At 30.7% G+C, this 19067-nt stretch overlaps 1 protein-coding gene across 1 annotated transcript; it reads right to left on the bottom strand.

Moving 5' to 3' along the window:
- Positions 1–3450: 3450 nt before the first annotated feature.
- On the bottom strand, positions 3451–4364 carry LOC112001696 (uncharacterized). The gene has a single exon (XM_024033874.2). It carries the CDS (start codon positions 4164–4166, stop codon positions 3765–3767), a length of 402 nt encoding a protein of 133 aa, XP_023889642.1. The 5' UTR covers positions 4167–4364; the 3' UTR covers positions 3451–3764.
- Between the last annotated feature and the right edge of the window lie 14703 nt (positions 4365–19067).

Genomic DNA, 19067 nt, shown 5'->3' with positions numbered 1-19067 from the left:
TCATCTCCACCCTATTGTCTCAAATTGTCCAAACCTTAGATAGAGATGGCCGGAGGCCCAGTTCCTCTGGTTCTCTCTACATTTGCTGCATCAATAAAGTTTCTATTCAACCCAAAAAAAAAAGACGACAAAGAAAAGAAAAGAAACATCAGCCTACACAAATTATTGCAACTTTGCAAGTAGGATCCGGTGCTGTAGGCCCAAATAAGAAGTCAATGGGCAGTGGCAATAATTTTGGGCCTGTCGTTTTACTTTGTATGCCAATAAATCTGGGCTTGACTAGTTGGATTGAGTGGATCCATTTTCACTTTGAGCCCATAACTTCTTTTGTTTCCAAGGAAAAAAAAAATGAGAACTGAAAGATCAGACTCTTTATTGAATTGAAACTATGGTCACCTTGTATTTTCTAAAGAAAAAAACTTTGGGATAGAAAACAATTTAATATAAAAGTTATAAATCGATGTGTTTGAAAAGTTATGTGGAGTCATTTTCCAATTCCATGGGTTTGATATTCAAAACTTAGAACAAATACATATCATACATTACATTTGACATAAGCATTATAGTCACATCAATATTTATTGCCAAATTGATAGTCATATTTGTAGTATTTTATCACTCGTGTATAACAATAGTAAGCAAAGGTATCAATTCGAAGGTTTTGCGAAATGAGGGAACCACCAACAGTAAAAGCAAATTTTGACTATATATGACATTGCCCTACTTTGTGTATTCGTGTTATGTAAGGGATATGATCGGCCTAGAGAATAATAGACTGTGTGCCCAAAGGCCGGCTATAGGTGTTGATGTATGAATGTTTATAATTAAATAAGAACTTTGTTTCTACCAAAAAAAAAAAAAAAACAAGGTATCAATCTGAAATAGGTGTGATATATCTTCTATGCATATATCATAAAAATACATAGATACATATTAAGAGGAACGTCAAATTCATAAGCGATATTAGCCTCTTGGATTCAGTGACAGTTTTGTATATTAACTATTAGAGATGGTTGTCTCATTTATAGTTTGTATGAATAACTTGGGCAGTCCAATTAGATCCTTCATTATGTATATAAATTACCAAATTAACTAAGTTATGTCAGTTATAGTCAGTTGGTTATGATAGGCTTGTTGGCTGGTTGAGGTGTGTGTGTGGGAATAGGAGGACTGCATACATTCGAGAGAATAGTCAGATATTCGAAAGTTCTGAACACTCTCATTCGTCAAAAAAAAAAAAAAAAATTTTTTTCTTTCTTTCTCTGGGAGAACTCGGTAATTGTGAACAATGTTTTATAGTATATGTTTTTTGGAACTTAAAATTTTCAAGATATTTTATAGGATGGAGATAAAGCTTAAAGGAATTTTTAACTAGCCTCATCTCTGAATGAGTCATGACCAAGAATAATAGACTTGTATATAACATGATATTATGATGTTGTTTGTCTAACCAGAAAAATATATATTATATTATATTATATATATACCATGATCTTTCATGACGGAAGAATTTAATTATCATCAATATTCTTATTGATTGATTCATTAAAAACCATTATTATTTTATTATATGTGTCTACCTAATAGATCCTCGTCCGAATTCATTATTCCTTTTAAAAAGGGTAGGGATAGTGGTTGATTAAAGAAATATGCAGTGTGTAATTTATATATGATGTCAAATCTAGAGCACAAACGATAGGCTTGGGTCAAAGAGACATAGACGGGTAGTGTTGTAAAAATTTTCTTAAGATGATTTATTAATAATTATTCTAAAGACAGCTGTTAATAAGATTGTCATACTTAATTACCTATAGGTAAAACAAGCTTTCTCCATAAACTGGCTATTATACCGTCAAACAAAGTGGAAATTGAAGCAATTCGAGGTAGATGCAAAATCATTAATTGGCACAAGCCAATGAGTTTCATCATTCCTCCTTTTCATCAACAAATTAAATGAGTATGCTTTTGCTTGCATACCAACTTTGGTGGTTGACTCTCAATTAGAAGTTAGAACAAGCCTCTTAACCAATAAAAACTGGTCTTCATCCAGGGAAAATTATTCAATATTTGGAGAATAATGCTCACTCTTTACATTTCATTGGTACTATTTATAATGAATTTAATTAGTGAGATTATGTGAGAGAAAAAAATAATAGTTTTATTCTTAGAAGAGTCCAAAAGATATATGTTAAGAAGTAATGAATATTTTTTTTTAAGAGTTTCAACCTATGGCATCTGTTCCTAATGATAGTTCTTTATTATCAGACCAAGACACCAATTAATTTTTAGTATAGGTGGGGATTGAACCACAAATCTCTTATTCAACCATAAAAATTTTTACTAATTGAGCTTATTGAAACCCATAAAAAGTAATGAATATTCAATTATGAGTTGCAATGTATCTTTTTCAAAAAGAAAAATACACTCATCAATAATTCACTAAATTGCATGCTTTTTTTTTGTGGAGAAAGTTTGCATGCACAAATTCATTATGAAAATTTGTGTTTTTTTGCTTTTATTTTATATTATATGTTCACATTTTAACCCCTTTTTTTGTTTGTTGAGAAATTGTAAAAAAATCAGTATTTCATAGACTAATAAATGCACCTAACTTGTTTCCTTATAACGTCAGTTAACAGATAGCCTTCTTTTTTGTGAACAACAAATAGCCTTCTTTAAAATTTAGGGAAAATGACTCTTCATGTATTTAATTAATGCCCCCACCGGTGTCTCAAAAGTCACAACTCAGAAGTAGTTGATGTAAAAGCTAATTAGTGCTCTTCCAAAAACCAAAACCAAAAAAAGCTAATTGGTGCAGCACTGACTACTAACTAATAAATTAAGCTTCCCAATGTAAATGTTGAACACAAAATTATCTAAGGATGATGTATAGGTTTTAACTTATGAGTTGTACTATAAGTGATGACAGCTTGCATGCCTAGATGATGATCTAGAAGCCAGTTTGAACTTTGAATTGGAATATGTGATATCTTTTCCCCATTTTAAGCTTTGTTACCTTACCTACAGCACATGATAATGCTATAAAAACTGTAATATATATAGATGATTGTGACTTGAGTATATGACCTTGTAACTTGGATCTGCACTAAAAAAATATGTTCATATATATATATATATATATATTTCACCTAAATGGTAAATAATTTTAGATTATTTTTTAATAGTTCGAAGTTCAAAATTTATTGATAGATGTTAAGAAAATGACAAATTATTTACATAAATTTTACAAATTGATGTGGTAATTAAAAAAAAAAAAGTTAATAAGGAACTTGATTACCAAGTCCTTTTGTGATCTTTTTGTAATCAAATTGTTACAGTAGTTAATAAGAAAATTCCAAATGATCCAACCCCATTAATTAAACTTCATAGCAACATGTTGTGGTTAATAAGAAATCTGTGAGAGAGAGAGAGAGAGAGAGAGAGACAGAGGGAGAGAAACTAGATAGAGAGAATTACAAAAGTTCCTTTAATTTCCCAGCCATGGCCTATTAAAAGATTCTCCATAAGTAAGATTTACATTTCTCTTCCTATTTATAATTTCCACCAACACTATTGTCCGTACATGCATACAAAAAATTGATACTTTTAACATATGAAAAGATATATATAATTGGTAGCTGGGAAAGACATTATTGTACATGTTCATTTAACTTTCATACATATTAATTCAAATTGACTTAATATTAAAGCAAACAATAAAGGTTGTAGAGAAAGCAACAGAAGTAAATGAACCTTGGAGATTTTCACATGGTGAGTGTTCGAGGGCGATCTGAACCAGGCAAATATGGATAGCTATTGAAAGAAATTCCCATGACTGGCACAGCAAGCGAGGCTTCCAAGAGAACCCTATGGTGGAAAGTCTCAAGGGTTGCACTAGCTTCCTTCATATCTTTAATCATATTCTTATAGTACTCCTTGAGTTTCTTCAACATTATCCTGTACTGCAACTTGAGCCACCTTAGTCTCATCCTCCTGAATATTTTGGCTAGGGCAAGCACTCTCCTAGGCTTCTTATTCCCTCCTAGGCGGACCGTCGGTAGTTTCCGTCGCCGGAGGGGGATCCGGGTACGTGACGGGAACCGGCAAATTGGGTTGAAGTGGGTTTGGGTTGGGTTTGGGTTGAGAGGTTCATGATCTTGAGCCATGTGACACTATGTGCTTGAGATGTGTGTGAGAGGGAGAAAGAAAGAGATTGTGGAGGCTAGGAGAGAAATTAAAAGGTTGGGGCGATAACTTATGGAGAATTAAAGAAGGTTACGTTGACAATTTAAATGAGAACAAAAGAGCATCTTTGGGTATGAGGGCCAGTTGAGAGGGGATTGGATTAGATATTATGGAATTAATTAAGTTGTGTATTTATTTTGTGCTTTACAGGTTACAAGAACATGCAAGGGGAAGAGTAGAATCAGTAGACTGCTCGTGGAATTTGAGCTAGCTGGGTGCCTAGTTTGTTGTGGAAAAAGAATCCCAATAGGTCGGGGCACACCATTTTTCAACATTTTTTTTTACTATGATTTGTTGTGATTAGTGCATAATAAAATTAGTGTTAATTTTTTTTTATATATACAAAAATTGGTATTAATGTTTAATACAAGTGAAAGTGATGTTCTTTTAATCATAATAGATTATGTCAATCATTGAAAAAAAAATGTTACTTTCCTAAGTGTTAATCTAAAGATTCTTTATGCCAATTTGTGTACATGACATGCATCATACTCCCAAAATAACAGCAAAACTAATTTCCCCCATTAGATTTTTGGATTGCCTTTGAGGCCAATTTTTTATTTTAAAAAAAGAAAAGAAAAAAAGACCTCTTCTTGTTTTGAATCTAATTCTATGAAGTGGTCAAAAATTCTTATCTAAAAACCAAAAAGAAAAGGAAAGAAATAGTCTAGGGGTATGCATGATTACAAAATGATATAAATATATATATATATATATAATTTTGATAGATACGATACAATGTCAACCTATAACATTCACTCTAAGATAAATGTTTTTTATCATCATTCCATAACATGAATCAATTTATTGGGATTTTATTCGACCAAAAAAATAAAAATTCACTAGTTGAGCGACTCTTAGAACTTACCATATCATTTTCATATAAAGATTAGAAAACCCACTAATTAAGATAGTAGATAATCATAATGATTAGCAAATATTATAACAAGGTTTTTTAACTTAGTATTTGTATGGTTAGGACTATCCTGGTCAAGTGACATTATTTAGTTTTTCAATGTAAAAAATTTGGATTCAAATCCTCATTCTTCGCAGTTTTGAAAACATTGGAATAAATAGCAATAGGTGACTCTATGTCTATGATATTAACCCTTTACATCGTATTAACACAATTAAAATGTGACTAGTAAACAGAGTATTTTTATCCTTTCTCTGTGTCACAATGTATTTTGCTTTAAGTTCCAAACAATTCACTAGTAGATTTACAATTTTTATTTCCTCTTTTAAGGTTTGAGAATGTATCCCCTACAGTTAACATATGCATTCGGCTAGTATATTATAATTGGTGACACTTATACCTGTAAAAACTCACATGTGCTGAGGCTCCGGTGCATATATACTCATTGCATGAGATAACTCTTCCTAAGGTTTAGAGTTTTGAAATCACATGTCGGAGGTTTAGAGATACATTAGCCCATTAACATATTTAAGCCTAATCTTTTTATATGTGTAAGTCAAGTTTCCTACTTGTATTATTATTAGTAGGGTTTAGCTTACTATATATATATATATCCATGTTAATGTTCAATGTAATAGAATTTGTACTACACTTTTATAAATTAAAGATGTATAGTAGTGGGTTTCAGTTAGCTAAACTGATCAAGTTTCTGATGGTTGAATAAGAAATTTAAAATTCAATTTTGTCCTACACCAAAAACCAATTAAAAGTTCAATCCCAACCATAAGTTGAAACTCTCTCACAAAAAAAAAAAAAAAAAAAAAAAAAAAAAAAAAAAACTTCCACAAATAGAAGGCTTAGGCCTATACTAATGAGCTAATATATCTTTAACAATATATAACTTGACTTACACATATAGAAGGTGGGCTTGAGACTATGCTAATGAGCTAATATATTTTTAACATAGTTGTCAAAATTCTGATCTGGATCCTACGATCTTACGATTTTACGATCTCACCTACCCAAAATGATCTGGATCTTTCAAGGATCTTTGCGATCGTTCAGGATTAGTAGGATCATTCGATTTTGACAATCCCAAATGACCTTGATTTCTTGTAATCTTTTTTAACTTGATAGAAGGCTCAATTGGACCCAAATGAAAAATAAAATTCCAATAAACCAAGCTTTTCCATTCTAATGTAAAGAGAGCATCAGTTGGACCCAAATAAAAAATATCTCAATAGAGTATCACGTTTTGAGATTTTTAGCCTTTTTAAATGATGCTTACAAATGAATGTAGGGATGTATGGTAATTATATCAGTGAATGTATAATTTACATGATTATTTAACATACCAATGTATATTTTTTTGTTTTTTTCTCAAATAGTATAGGACCTTATGATCCACGATTCAATCCTACGATCCACAATTCCACCTAACTCCCACGATTCTATTTAGAATCCCGATTTTGATAACCTTGATCTTTAACGATGTATAACTTGAAATTACCATAGCTATTAACGATACTTTATTTTAGAAGCTTCAGGCTATTCTACACATAAGATATGAAGAAGACAAACAGGAAATAAACATGGTTCTCACATGAGCACATACACAAAAAACGAGTTGATTAAAATACTCTGACATGAGATTAGATAGACATGCAGATAAATCTAATATATAGTGTTTAATTACTGCCAAATTATTGAATCCCATTTAACATTTACTTAGTCCACATAAGTCTTTTTCCTGTTGGAAGTGTAAAATCTATTGCTTTCAGTACAAGAATGTACACACAAAAATAACCCTCAAATTCCCATCGTTACATCACTCTTTTGGTTTTTTTATTAATTAATCTTCTTCTTCTATAGGCTATGATTCAATATACAATATACATCCAGACAAACCTATTGATTAAGAAATGAGAAAGAACCTATTGATTAATATTGTAATGTGTATTACGTATACAATGATGACAGATTTGGTGTTTTGTAGATGCTTTTTATTGCTGTAATTTCTAATTAACTAATGGGGCTTACTGTGTCTGACTATATACCTGCCTTGTCCTGTCTGTATATCGTATATTACGCATGACCGTACAAACTCTTTTAGAAACTCCATGCTAGCCATGTGTGCCAAGTTTGGATTTAACCAAATAAACAAGATTTCTTTTTGTCTCCCCCAGAATGAATCAAAGCCAAATATTAAACTGATTCAGAAAACTGATTATTAAAAAAGATGATAAGATTTCTTTTTGCCGTCTAGCTTTTGAGGAGGTGGTCTAGATCTGACTCAGAAAACTGATTATTAAAAAAGATGATAAGATTATAGTACAAAATAGATTGAAAGCTAATGCTAGCTGCACCTGCAAGTTTGTCTAATCATGCTGTGGTTCAAGTATGCATGGGAATAAATCCATTTGAATAAAATTTTCGGGAGTGATGGATTGGTATTTTTTGTTTTTTTTTTAAGAATTTTTAAGATTTTCATGAGTTTAATCTTTCGATTGTTTGAATTCATGAGTAGTTGGATCATGGCGTTTAGTAGTTCCAAACAAACTAGTTTAGGGTTAAGTGAATAAATGGATCGAAATCTTGATAAGCTTACAATTAAGTGCAAGACATTGGAGATGTAAATTCTTAACTTTCATGTGAGACTTTAGAATCCCATAAATTATAAGAATGGAGATGTCCAAGATATTCAAACTTTCACCATATTAATCAGCTGAACACTCATAATTTCAGTAACTCCCAAGAAATTAAATTTTCACCTTAAATTTATGCCAACCAAACACATGCATTTTTCTTGTTTAGAAGATTCCTCTCTAATTTTTATTTTAATAGAAAATCTTCTCTAATTTTTTTGAGTGACAATTCCAATAATCATTCATTTGTATTTTAATTATATAGTCAATAAGTCCTTTAGACAAGTCACAATAATGTTTCTTGTTATTAGGGATTGGGTAAGTAGACATAGTACCAATGAATTTTTTTTTTTCCTTCTTTTTTCTTTTTTTGAGAAACAATGAACTGTTAAGTTTTTTATTTTATTTTTTACCAATTAAGTTTTTTGTGTTAGTCATAGACTATATATATATATATATATATAAGGCTGCTTTTTTTTAAATTCTTAACTTTCATGTGAGACTTTAGAATCCCATAAATTATAAGAATGGAGATGTCCAAGATATTCAAACTTTCACCATATTAATCAGCTGAACACTCATAATTTCAGTAACTCCCAAGAAATTAAATTTTCACCTTAAATTTATGCCAACCAAACACATGCATTTTTCTTGTTTAGAAGATTCCTCTCTAATTTTTATTTTAATAGAAAATCTTCTCTAATTTTTTTGAGTGACAATTCCAATAATCATTCATTTGTATTTTAATTATATAGTCAATAAGTCCTTTAGACAAGTCACAATAATGTTTCTTGTTATTAGGGATTGGGTAAGTAGACATAGTACCAATGAATTTTTTTTTTTCCTTCTTTTTTCTTTTTTTGAGAAACAATGAACTGTTAAGTTTTTTATTTTATTTTTTACCAATTAAGTTTTTTGTGTTAGTCATAGACTATATATATATATATATATATAAGGCTGCTTTTTTTGTTTTTTTTTTTTTTAATAATAAATCTCATTTAAGGGTGTCGGCCCAACTAAAATAAGGATGATTAATGAAGTGGGGACAACGAATGATTTTTAGAATTTCGAGGACAGGAACTATTTACGTGTGGATATATTGCGAAAATAGAATGATAAGTGTACATTACACCTATCATGTGGAGCAGTTATGAACAAAGGAAGGGAACGCTGGCTGAAGAAAAGGATCTTTGACCTGTGCCAATGGCGTGAACATGGTGGGCAAGAGTGAGATTTGCACTTGACATGGATAAACAGCACTTGCGCAAAAGGGAGATAGCAACCCCTATGGTCAGATGCTATAACACCCCTTATTAGTTGAGCTCGTGCTGAACCACTGTTAAAGACTAGTGTATCACTCCTAGCATCCCTAATGTCCATTTCCTTGTCTAAGGTTTGCCCACCACGTAATAGCAGAGCCGCCCTTTATTCCACTACCATGACATTGGCATGCTTCTCTCTCCTCTAACAATTACATAGTACAATAGTTGCATTAGCATTTAATGGAGGAATTACAATTTGACACTTGTCCTTATGTACCTGGCAACATTCCTCATATTATAAGAGGAGCATGTTGCTGAACCATTAAGGCAAGAACCTAGGGAGAAACTAAGGGAAAAGCTAGAAAGTTTGGGAAGGAAAGTGAGGTAGAGAAAAAATGCACTCTTTGGGAAAGAACATCACCATTGTACAAAGGCTTTCATTTTTACATAATATAAAGCTCAAGAGAGTGAGGGACATTCCCCCTTACTCATCCATTGGTTTTCATCCCTTTCAAAGGGTTTTCCACATTTTTCCCATGCTTTCTTTACTTTCCATGTTATTCTTTCTATTTCTCTAGACTTTAAGTGTTAAAAGTTTCATTTTTAGTGTTCTTAGACTTTTTCACTTAAATGTACTGTTAGAGCTATCACATATTCTCTTACATAGTTTTGATAGTCTAATTTGCATGTACAATAAGTAAGGGTGTTCACCAAACCGCACTAAAACCACTCGCAAAATTGCATAATTATACCGCACCGCACTACATGATGCAGTGTAGTTTGCAATTTTATAATATGAAAACTGTATAAGCTGCACCGCACTGCGCCCTCTCATATTAATATATTTATTTATTTTTAATATTAAATATTAAATATATTATTAATAGTTTAATAACCCTAGTTTTTAAAAAAATAATAATAATAGTTTAATAACCCTAGCAAATGTTGACTAGGAAAGCCAACCCAAAATAGAGAAAAACAAACTCAATAGTTTAAAACTTGGCCCAAAACAAAGGGAAAAATTAGTTTTGGACTGAGTAGGAAAAGCCCAAAATTTGAAAAATATACCGATTTCAAACTGTTTAAACTTCATTTTATACACCGCACTGTACATGTAACCACAAAAATGAGGTGAGGTGCGGTGCGGTTATAGTTTTAGCTAAACTTTATACCGCACTGCACTGCACATGTTACTACAAAAATAAGGTGTAGTACAGTTATTATTTTGACTAAACTGCACAACAAAGTACAGTGCTAAAAATTGTTTAAAACTACACTGCATCGCAAGCACCCCTAATGATAAGTATACCTTGGGGACAAGGAGTTTAGTTCTACATTTTTTTTTTTTTTTTGGTAATAACAAGCTAAGTGTCTTATCACTTATTAGCTAGCTTAGTTATTACGTTAGGAGGGTCATTTGATTTTAAGTGTCTTACTTTTATCATTTTTGTTGTTTTTTTTTTTTAGATAAGGGGTGTTATTTGGCAAGTCCTATCAATATTTACTAGCTTTGTAATCTCATACATATACATGAACACATTTAGAAATAAATATAAGTAGATACATATGAAATTCCATACCTAGTTGAACATAGCTGATGTTAGAATTAAAAATTTAGCAATAGTGGTGCCAAATAGCTATATAACTATTTTTAGCACCTCTAATACTTAAAATGCATGCTATAGCAATGGTCCTATAGCTAAAAATTTTTCGCTTCTTGCTACAATACACAGCCATAAATAGTTGTGCACTATAGCAAAAAGCTAAAATATATAAAATATATATATATATATTAAACTCTCTCTCTCTTCTCTCATTAAAAAAATATTTTATGTTTTCTTTCTTTTTCTCTCTCTCCAGCTTCTCTACTTCCCTTAGTCTTCAGGCTCTGGTTAACAGGGTCTGAAAGCAAAACCTAGAAAATAATTTCAAAGACAATCACAAAGAATCAGCAATGGAAGCAAGAGCAGTTCTTCCACAACCTTACTTTTTTCAAGATTGGGTTTTTCATATTATCAAAAACAAAAACAAAAACAAAAAAATGATTGAGTTTTGCAATTGGGGTTTTTTTTTTTGGCCGGTGTTATTTGTTTCTTCAAACTGATGGGTTAGGGTGCTTCATAGACATTTGGAGGCTTGGATCCATTGATTTTCATTTGGGGGCTTTGTGGTTTTCCTTAATTTTTAATTGATGGATTGTGGGTCCTTGTAATCCAACCCTTTCTATTGGTTTTGATCAAGTGGGCAAGGAAGTTCATGTAGATATGATTGTTGAAATCTTTCTTTCTTCATATTATTGAAATCTGGATATATTGGATTTTTGGCAGTGGTTGTGGGTGGTTGTTCTAGGTTGGCAGTGGTTGTGAATTGTACCATTGATCGGTTTGTAGTGTTTTTTTGATAGTGGGATGTATTATTTTATTATAATAAATATATTATTTTATTGTGATGTTTATATTATTTTATTATGTTAAAAACTAAAATAGATCCACTGCTATTGGATGTTTTGTAAAATGAGTAGGTAAAGTAGATAAAGTAGCTTTTTGTAGTGCTAAATAGCTAAAAAAATAGCTACACTGCTGTGGATGCTCTTAACTTGTGAAAAAATCTGGCCATAATATTATTTGGTAGAGTATACAAAAAATTTATTCCTAAGTAATCTGTTTAGATATTTTTTAGATTAAAAAAAAAAAGGTCATTTGCTAATTTTTACTATTGTGATACAATTAATTTATTTAATGCTTAATTCAAGAGCCTTGTAGCTCATTCAATTTGCACTTCCTATTGTTTTCAATAGAGACATCTGGTCTTCAAATCTCTTTTTTCCCAATTATTGAATTTTATATATATATATATATATAGTATTAAAATATAATTTTATAGTTTTCAAATATAAGTTATGAAAATTAAATTATTATGAAAATATATTGAAAACGAACAACCAATTTTTTAAGGGTATGGATTTTAATTTCCAAATTTATAATTTAATTAATAATAAGTTTTGGTAAGAAAATTTGCATTAGTTTCAAATTGATTGGAAGTGGTTTTAAATAGAATTTTTCTTCCCCTCCACTCATTGATATGTTTTATTCCTTTTCCCTTACACAATCCTACATCCCTTGTCTATTGTAGTCTCACTTTCATATTTTACTTTTGATAGTGGTTGCTGCAGAATTTTTTTAACAATTCAATTCAACTTTGATAACTATTATTCTTTGCAATTATATTATATGTACTGATAACTCCTCGAAGATCAGTGGGTTGAAAATCTTCAGACTTTGACAATCTTGAGAATTGAATCCTGTAAAACCAAACTCAATCAGAGTAAGACCGGTGGAGACCGGCCTAAGACCCTCCGATGATGAAGTTAGAAGGCTGGAATAGAGAGGGAATATGTCTAAGTGTTTTTTTTTTCTTCTCCAAAATGAAAGAGTCAGAATCCCTTACCTCTACGCAGAATCGGGTTTATATAGCGCATGGAACGGTTATTTTCTCTGATAACCGTTCCTATTGTCGAGGAGTTCATCAAAATCAGAGGTAACTCCCATAACTTCCGTAGAAGTTGCTTCATCTGAACCGGTGTCTCGGTACGAGTAATGGAGGTCTTGACTTATTGGTGAAGTCATGAATGCTTGGCTCGTCCATCCATAACCAGGGGTGGACGTGCCTTAGCATGGCCATGCCTTCCTCGTCCGTCCTTTGGGATGGACGAGACCTTGTTCGTCCGTCCTTAAGGACGGACGAGGCAACTTGGCTGTGCCATCCTCCTGTTTCCTGTAGACGAGCCATATGAACAATTTTTCAATGGTGGTGTTTTATGTTATCATCATGTACATTTGGGTCTAGATTATAAGCCAGCTTATTACCTCTTCTTTTTTCTACTATTTGCAAGTCTCATGTAAGTCCCTATTTATTTTATCCTTTCAACAAAAAGTTATATAAGATATTTTCAAACAAATACTAAGAAAATTTGTGTTGTGTTAACACTTTTTTTTGTTTGCACTCAATCAATCTCGACCTGTCCCACGCTCCCAACCCCCACTAAACAAATAACAAATTAAAAGCACATTCAGATTTAACAAAAAAAAATTTATTTTTAAGGTTTAAGATCAAATTAGTTTGTTGTTGGGCTTTTTGTTTTGTTTAAAAATGTCAAATTGTTGGTAAGAGGATCATATTCAAATTTATTTTAGTTGCGCTTACAAAAAAAAATATTGGATCAGTGTGTTCAAAATTTTATTATAGAAGGTCAAAACATATATATATATATATATATTAAGAGTCAATTTTATTAATCTATAATGTACATAAAATGAATGTATGTGACATTTTGTTAACTTCTTCCAATGATGCCACGTAGACTTTTAAAAAATCCCATTTTTCATGTATCATCATAAAATATATTCTAATTTGCTTTTTGGAGTTATAAAATATTTTTAGGTACATAAGTTTAATTAAATTAGGGCTCCCCGTCTTTTTGGATAAAACAACACAATAACATTAAAAATTTTTGATTAAATTATGGTTGATATTATTTAAACAAATTCTAATTAAATTAGGCAATATTTTTCTTTTTCCTTTTAAATTTATTAACTCTTGTAATATACGAAAATTCTAATTAAATTTTGGTTGATCTTCTCTAAACATATGGTTAAATTTCCGTATATTACAAGAGTTAATGACTACTAATATAAATAAAATGAAACTTTTTGACTTTCGTTTTCTACTTATATTTCTACAAAATATTTTAAAAGCTCACTTTTTGTTTAAATTAGTTTTCTTAAAATAGACACAAAAATCTCAGTACATTCAGCTAGCTGGGCCTTGATATCCCTACGAAGTCCTTGTATTGACAAATGGGCTTTTGCACACCCACTTCAGAATAAAGAAAAATGGATACAGTACCATTTGCTTTGACAAACATGGGCTTACATTATGGGCTGACAAGAATTGTGTTTCTAACAATAGACACAAAATCCCAGTACTAAAATTCAGCTAGCTGGGCCTTGATAACCCTAAGTAGCCCTTGTATTGACAAGTGGGCTTTTGCACACCCACTTAAGAACAGAGAAAAATGGATACAGTATCATTTGCTTTTACAAAAGGCAGTACATGGGCTTACATTATGGCCTGAAAAGAATTGTGTTTCTAAAAATGACAAAATTTAGTTATAAAATTGTGTAACCCTACTCAATATCATTAACATTACTACATATTTCAAAAATCTAATAATTGGATTGTATGTTCTTTACACTCTTAATACACATGTCAAATTTTCAATTTTGTTTCAATTGAATATTATTTACTATATGATCTATAAGATTATATTTTATGTATAATTTTAAATTACAAAAACTTGTAATTTAAACAATTTATTGATTACATAACTATTAATCTTTAATTTTCTATAAATTTTAGAAGTATGAACGATATAAGAAAAAAATATAATCCAATGGTAGATTTATCAAAATTTAGCTCCAATAAAAAAAATATATTGAATAAGGTTATAGTCTTAAATTACAACTAATTTTGTAACTAAATTTTGTCCTTACACACAAAATCCCTATATTGAAATTTAGCTAGCTGGGCCTTGATATCCCTAAGAAGTCCTTGTGTCGACAAATGGGCTTCTGCACACCCACTTGGAATAGAGAATACGGATACAGTACCGTTTGCTTTTACAAACGGCAGTGCATGGGCTTACATTATGGGCCGAAGAGAATTGTGTTTCTACAAAAAAATATATATATAAAAAGACACAAAACCCTAAAATGTTCAGGTACACTACCATTTTCACAGTATTTATTATTTGGCAAAAATTAAAAGTCAGCTTATTTTACTATTCAGCTTATTTTTACTACTATTTATGAAATTTATTGTACTTTTTGATACTATTTATGCATCTCGTTATACTATTTTTGCTAACTTTTATATTTATCTATAATATTTTCAGTAAAAAAAAATTTAGTTTCAGTAAAAAATTTTAGTTTTTTATTATAATTTTTTAAAACCTTACTTTTTTTTTTTACTTTTTAAAATTTTATTCAGATTCAAGTATATTTTAACACATTCTCACTAAAAATTTTTGAACAAAAAGTTAAATAAATTGTTCGCCACACTTATTTTCATCCCATTATTACAGTTTAACTCAATGATGTGAACTTTTAGTTGAATTGTTTTTTTTGTGCCAACTTGGTAACTGGCTCATATCCCCAAGGATTCCTTGTATGCATTGAGTCTATTAACCAATGGACGTCCTTTTCCACCGTCATAAATGTCTATTGGTAACCATTATTATTCCACTTTCTTGACAGAAAACCTCATCATGATGACATCTATACCCCAACCATGTAAGCAAACACAAAAAGTAATTGTCAATGGACCTATAGAGGCCACACCTTGTTCAACCATTGAAGACATAATGGCAACATGATACCTTACCATTAGCTCATATATTCTAAGATGAACACATTCACTATCTTTATTTGGAAACAAATTAAAACACTATTATATATATATATATATGCTCCCACCTTATTTATTCTCTCTTCTTCTTTTTTTGATGAAAGCCCCCTTAATTATTCACTGAATTAATATTCTGACAATTCTATGATTAACTTACGAGTCCTTTTTTTTTTTTTTTTTAACATATATTCTAAATTTTTTGTGAGCAAAATATTGTTTACTCTTCATAAATTCATGTTTTATCTATAATTTTAATAAAATACATTAAAATTGAAATTTAAAAAAAAATTAAGGGAAAATATGCAAAATCTCTGTCTAATATCTTTGTAAAATACATATTTTTTGAAGTTTTGAGTGTAACACTTAACTTTCTTTACTTTTTACGTTTTTATTAATAATTCATTAGAAATCCTTGAAAATAAAAACAAGTGCTAATATGATTACAATTATCCATAATTACATATTAAAATAGTAATTAACATAACTCTTTTTTTTTTCCACAACTTGTTAAAATGATATATCATGATTAATTTGCAATAAAAAAAGTATTTTAGTAATTGTGGGGGGAGAAAACCCAGCCCAACTTATTGGGCCCAAGGCCCTGAATAAGGAACACTCTTCATCCGAGGAGATGGGGCTTTCAGTCGGATGCCCACGCCAATGGGGGATGCCTGGAGATGAACACGTATTCCATCCGAGGAGATGCTCATATGTCCGAGTAGTCATGAGCCTCGGATCCGAAGAGGTTTGATCAAGCACGAGTATGGGAGGTTCAAGTGATCTATTTGACAAGTGTCAAGAGGGAGAGGAACCTCGGACACACATAAAGATAACGGCAACGGAGAAATATCAAGGAGGCATACTTCAACCACCACATTTAATGCACTGTACCTACCTTTCTGGCCGCATTTATGTGGACAGGACACCTGAACAGTGCTTTCTCAGCTACCGCCACTCACATAAGGCTAAAGGTGGGATGATGGGACATGTACTCAAGTGGGAGCCTGGATGATGAACAAGTGGACGTAGGAGATGTAAGAAGGTAATGCTATATAAGGAAGGGTACCCCTGATAGAAGGGGAGGAAAAACAGGAGAGAGAAAGGAGATATTAGATGGTTGTAGCTCCAGAAATAGTAACCTTTGATTATCAATGAAAAACATCTCTTCGGACAGAATACTCATATTAGTCCGAGAGCACATTAATTCAACTTCTCGCATTGGTGTTGTTGTTTAATACTGTTATTTTCATTATTTGCCTAGCCCTTTCGCCCACTCTCTACAAAATTTATTGTTTTGGGCTCAGTGGGTTCCGAATCCATACCTCATTGGGCTTGGGCCGCAAAAACTGACCCTACAGTAATCAACTCAGCTCTTATAAAAGTAATGTTCCTCACCAAAATATTACAAATTTTTTTCATAACGAGCGGATATTACATATTATAATTGTTGTATAAGAAAAACAATGTCAGTTAATAATTAATAAAAATATCCATTTTTGTGTTCTATTAATTGAATTAATATTCAATTCTCCCCAATTAAAGAGTCTATTTTAAAAAATCACACCTAGACATGGCAAATGATTGGGTCGAGTCGGGTTTGGGTTCGGTCAATTGGGTTGCAGATCAAAATGGGCCGAGTAAAAAATGGGACATTTTAAACGGGTTGAAAATGGGTTGGGTCAATTGGGTTGTAGGTCAGGTTGGCCCATATTTTTTACATTAAAAAAATAAATAAATGCCAAATTTTTAGAGAGAATGAATTAAATCAAATAGTTAGACTATTTGTTACTAACTTATTATTATACATGTGAAGGGGAAAAAATAAACAAACCAAAAAATATAAAGCCTTACATATCCTTGCAATTCTGATAGTTTTGACTTTTGAGCATGACTAAAATTCTTTACATACTTCAAATTCAAAGTTCACTAATGATATCATTATCATAAAAGAACAAAAAAAAAAAATTACAAAACAAAATGTCATGGACCATGTCAAGTTATTTGCCTTATTATTAAGTGCACAAATTCATTTTGCATTTAAAATAATAATAAAGTTAGATTATATAGAAAGATAAACTAAATTTTTAAAAAAGCTCTAAAAATAAACATAACAATTTAAGTAAATAAGAACAAGTGAATATTTTATAAGAATTATATCTCATTCTACTCAACGTTGGTAATAGATTCAGCACTACAAATATTCGTACTTGCGACTTGTAACTCAAGTTAGCCAATTTTATCAGTATCTTCATCTACAATACAAATATTTTAATATACCTTAAGTGTACCATGAAAGCAAATCAAAGCTTATCAATAAAGAGTTAAAAATGTATAATTTCTATGACTCTACTAATTATTTAAAATACCTTTAAATCCATATAACCAACTTTTAGTGCATAACATAGCTTTCACATTCTCAAGAAAAAGACGTGATCGATATGGAGTAATAATTTTTTTTTCCTATACTAAAACTTGATTTAGATGCAACAATAGTTATAGGAATGCTCATTAGATCCTGTGCCATTAAAGAGAGCTCTGAAAACTTATTGTAATTTTGAACTTCCAACTTTGAATTTTGCTTTTTGCTAAGTCTAGGCTCTTCTATGTACAAATCCAATTGAGTTTTTTTTTTTTTTTTTTTTAAAACTTATTGTAATTTTGAACTTCCAACTTTGAATTTTGCTTTTTGCTAAGTCTAGGCTCTTCTATGTACAAATCCAATTGAGTTTTTTTTTTTTTTTTTTGGGCACTACAAGAACTTTCATAATACTCAAATTCCTAATCATTAAAAAAATTGCAATTAAAAAAATACAACACAACATTATAATTTCATTATTAAAAAAATACCACAACATTTGTGTTTGTCACTTTGTGCTAGTTAGACAAACTTGAACTTTAGTGTGTTAGTAATAGACTAATAGTTACTTACTTAGTAGTCTTAACTTACTTAGTGTTATGTTACTCTGTTATAAGGTTAGTGCTTCCTGCTTATTAGTGTAGACACCAAACAATACAGTAGATGCTTTAGTTCTTCCTTTTGTTTTTTTTTTTCCCCTTTCATTTACCTCCTTATTTTTTTTAATAAAATGGGGCATACACAAGCTAATTGTGCCTTTGTGATAATGGCATGCACCTAGCAATCTAGTACACCTTTCTACGTAGCGTTTAAATAATTTTTAGGAAAAAAGAAGTTTAAAAAATGGATTGGGTCACAGATTAGCCAGCCTTTGGATCTAATTGGCCTACCAAAAAAAAAGCAACACCAGTTGGCCCATATTTAACTCGAGTTCATATTTGTTTGTTCTGTTTGAAAAGTCAATTTTTTTAAAAAAATATCACTAATTGTTTACAAAATTACCTTTAAATAAATTTTTATCATTTTTTTTTAAAGATATTCTTAATGAGGCAACTATAAAAGTGCCCCAATTAATTGATTTTTTCAAATATTTGTTATTTTTTTTTCAAATAGTTTTGAAAATAAAGTATGAGTATAATAGAAACATTAGTAAATTAATTATTTTTATTTTTAGAAAT

The sequence above is a fragment of the Quercus suber genome, unplaced genomic scaffold, assembly GCF_002906115.3.
Source record: "Quercus suber isolate HL8 unplaced genomic scaffold, Cork oak 2.0 scaffold_286, whole genome shotgun sequence".
NCBI lineage: Eukaryota > Viridiplantae > Streptophyta > Magnoliopsida > Fagales > Fagaceae > Quercus > Quercus suber.
Note: the sequence above shows the minus strand (reverse complement) of the source record. Positions and strands in the feature narration are given on the sequence as shown.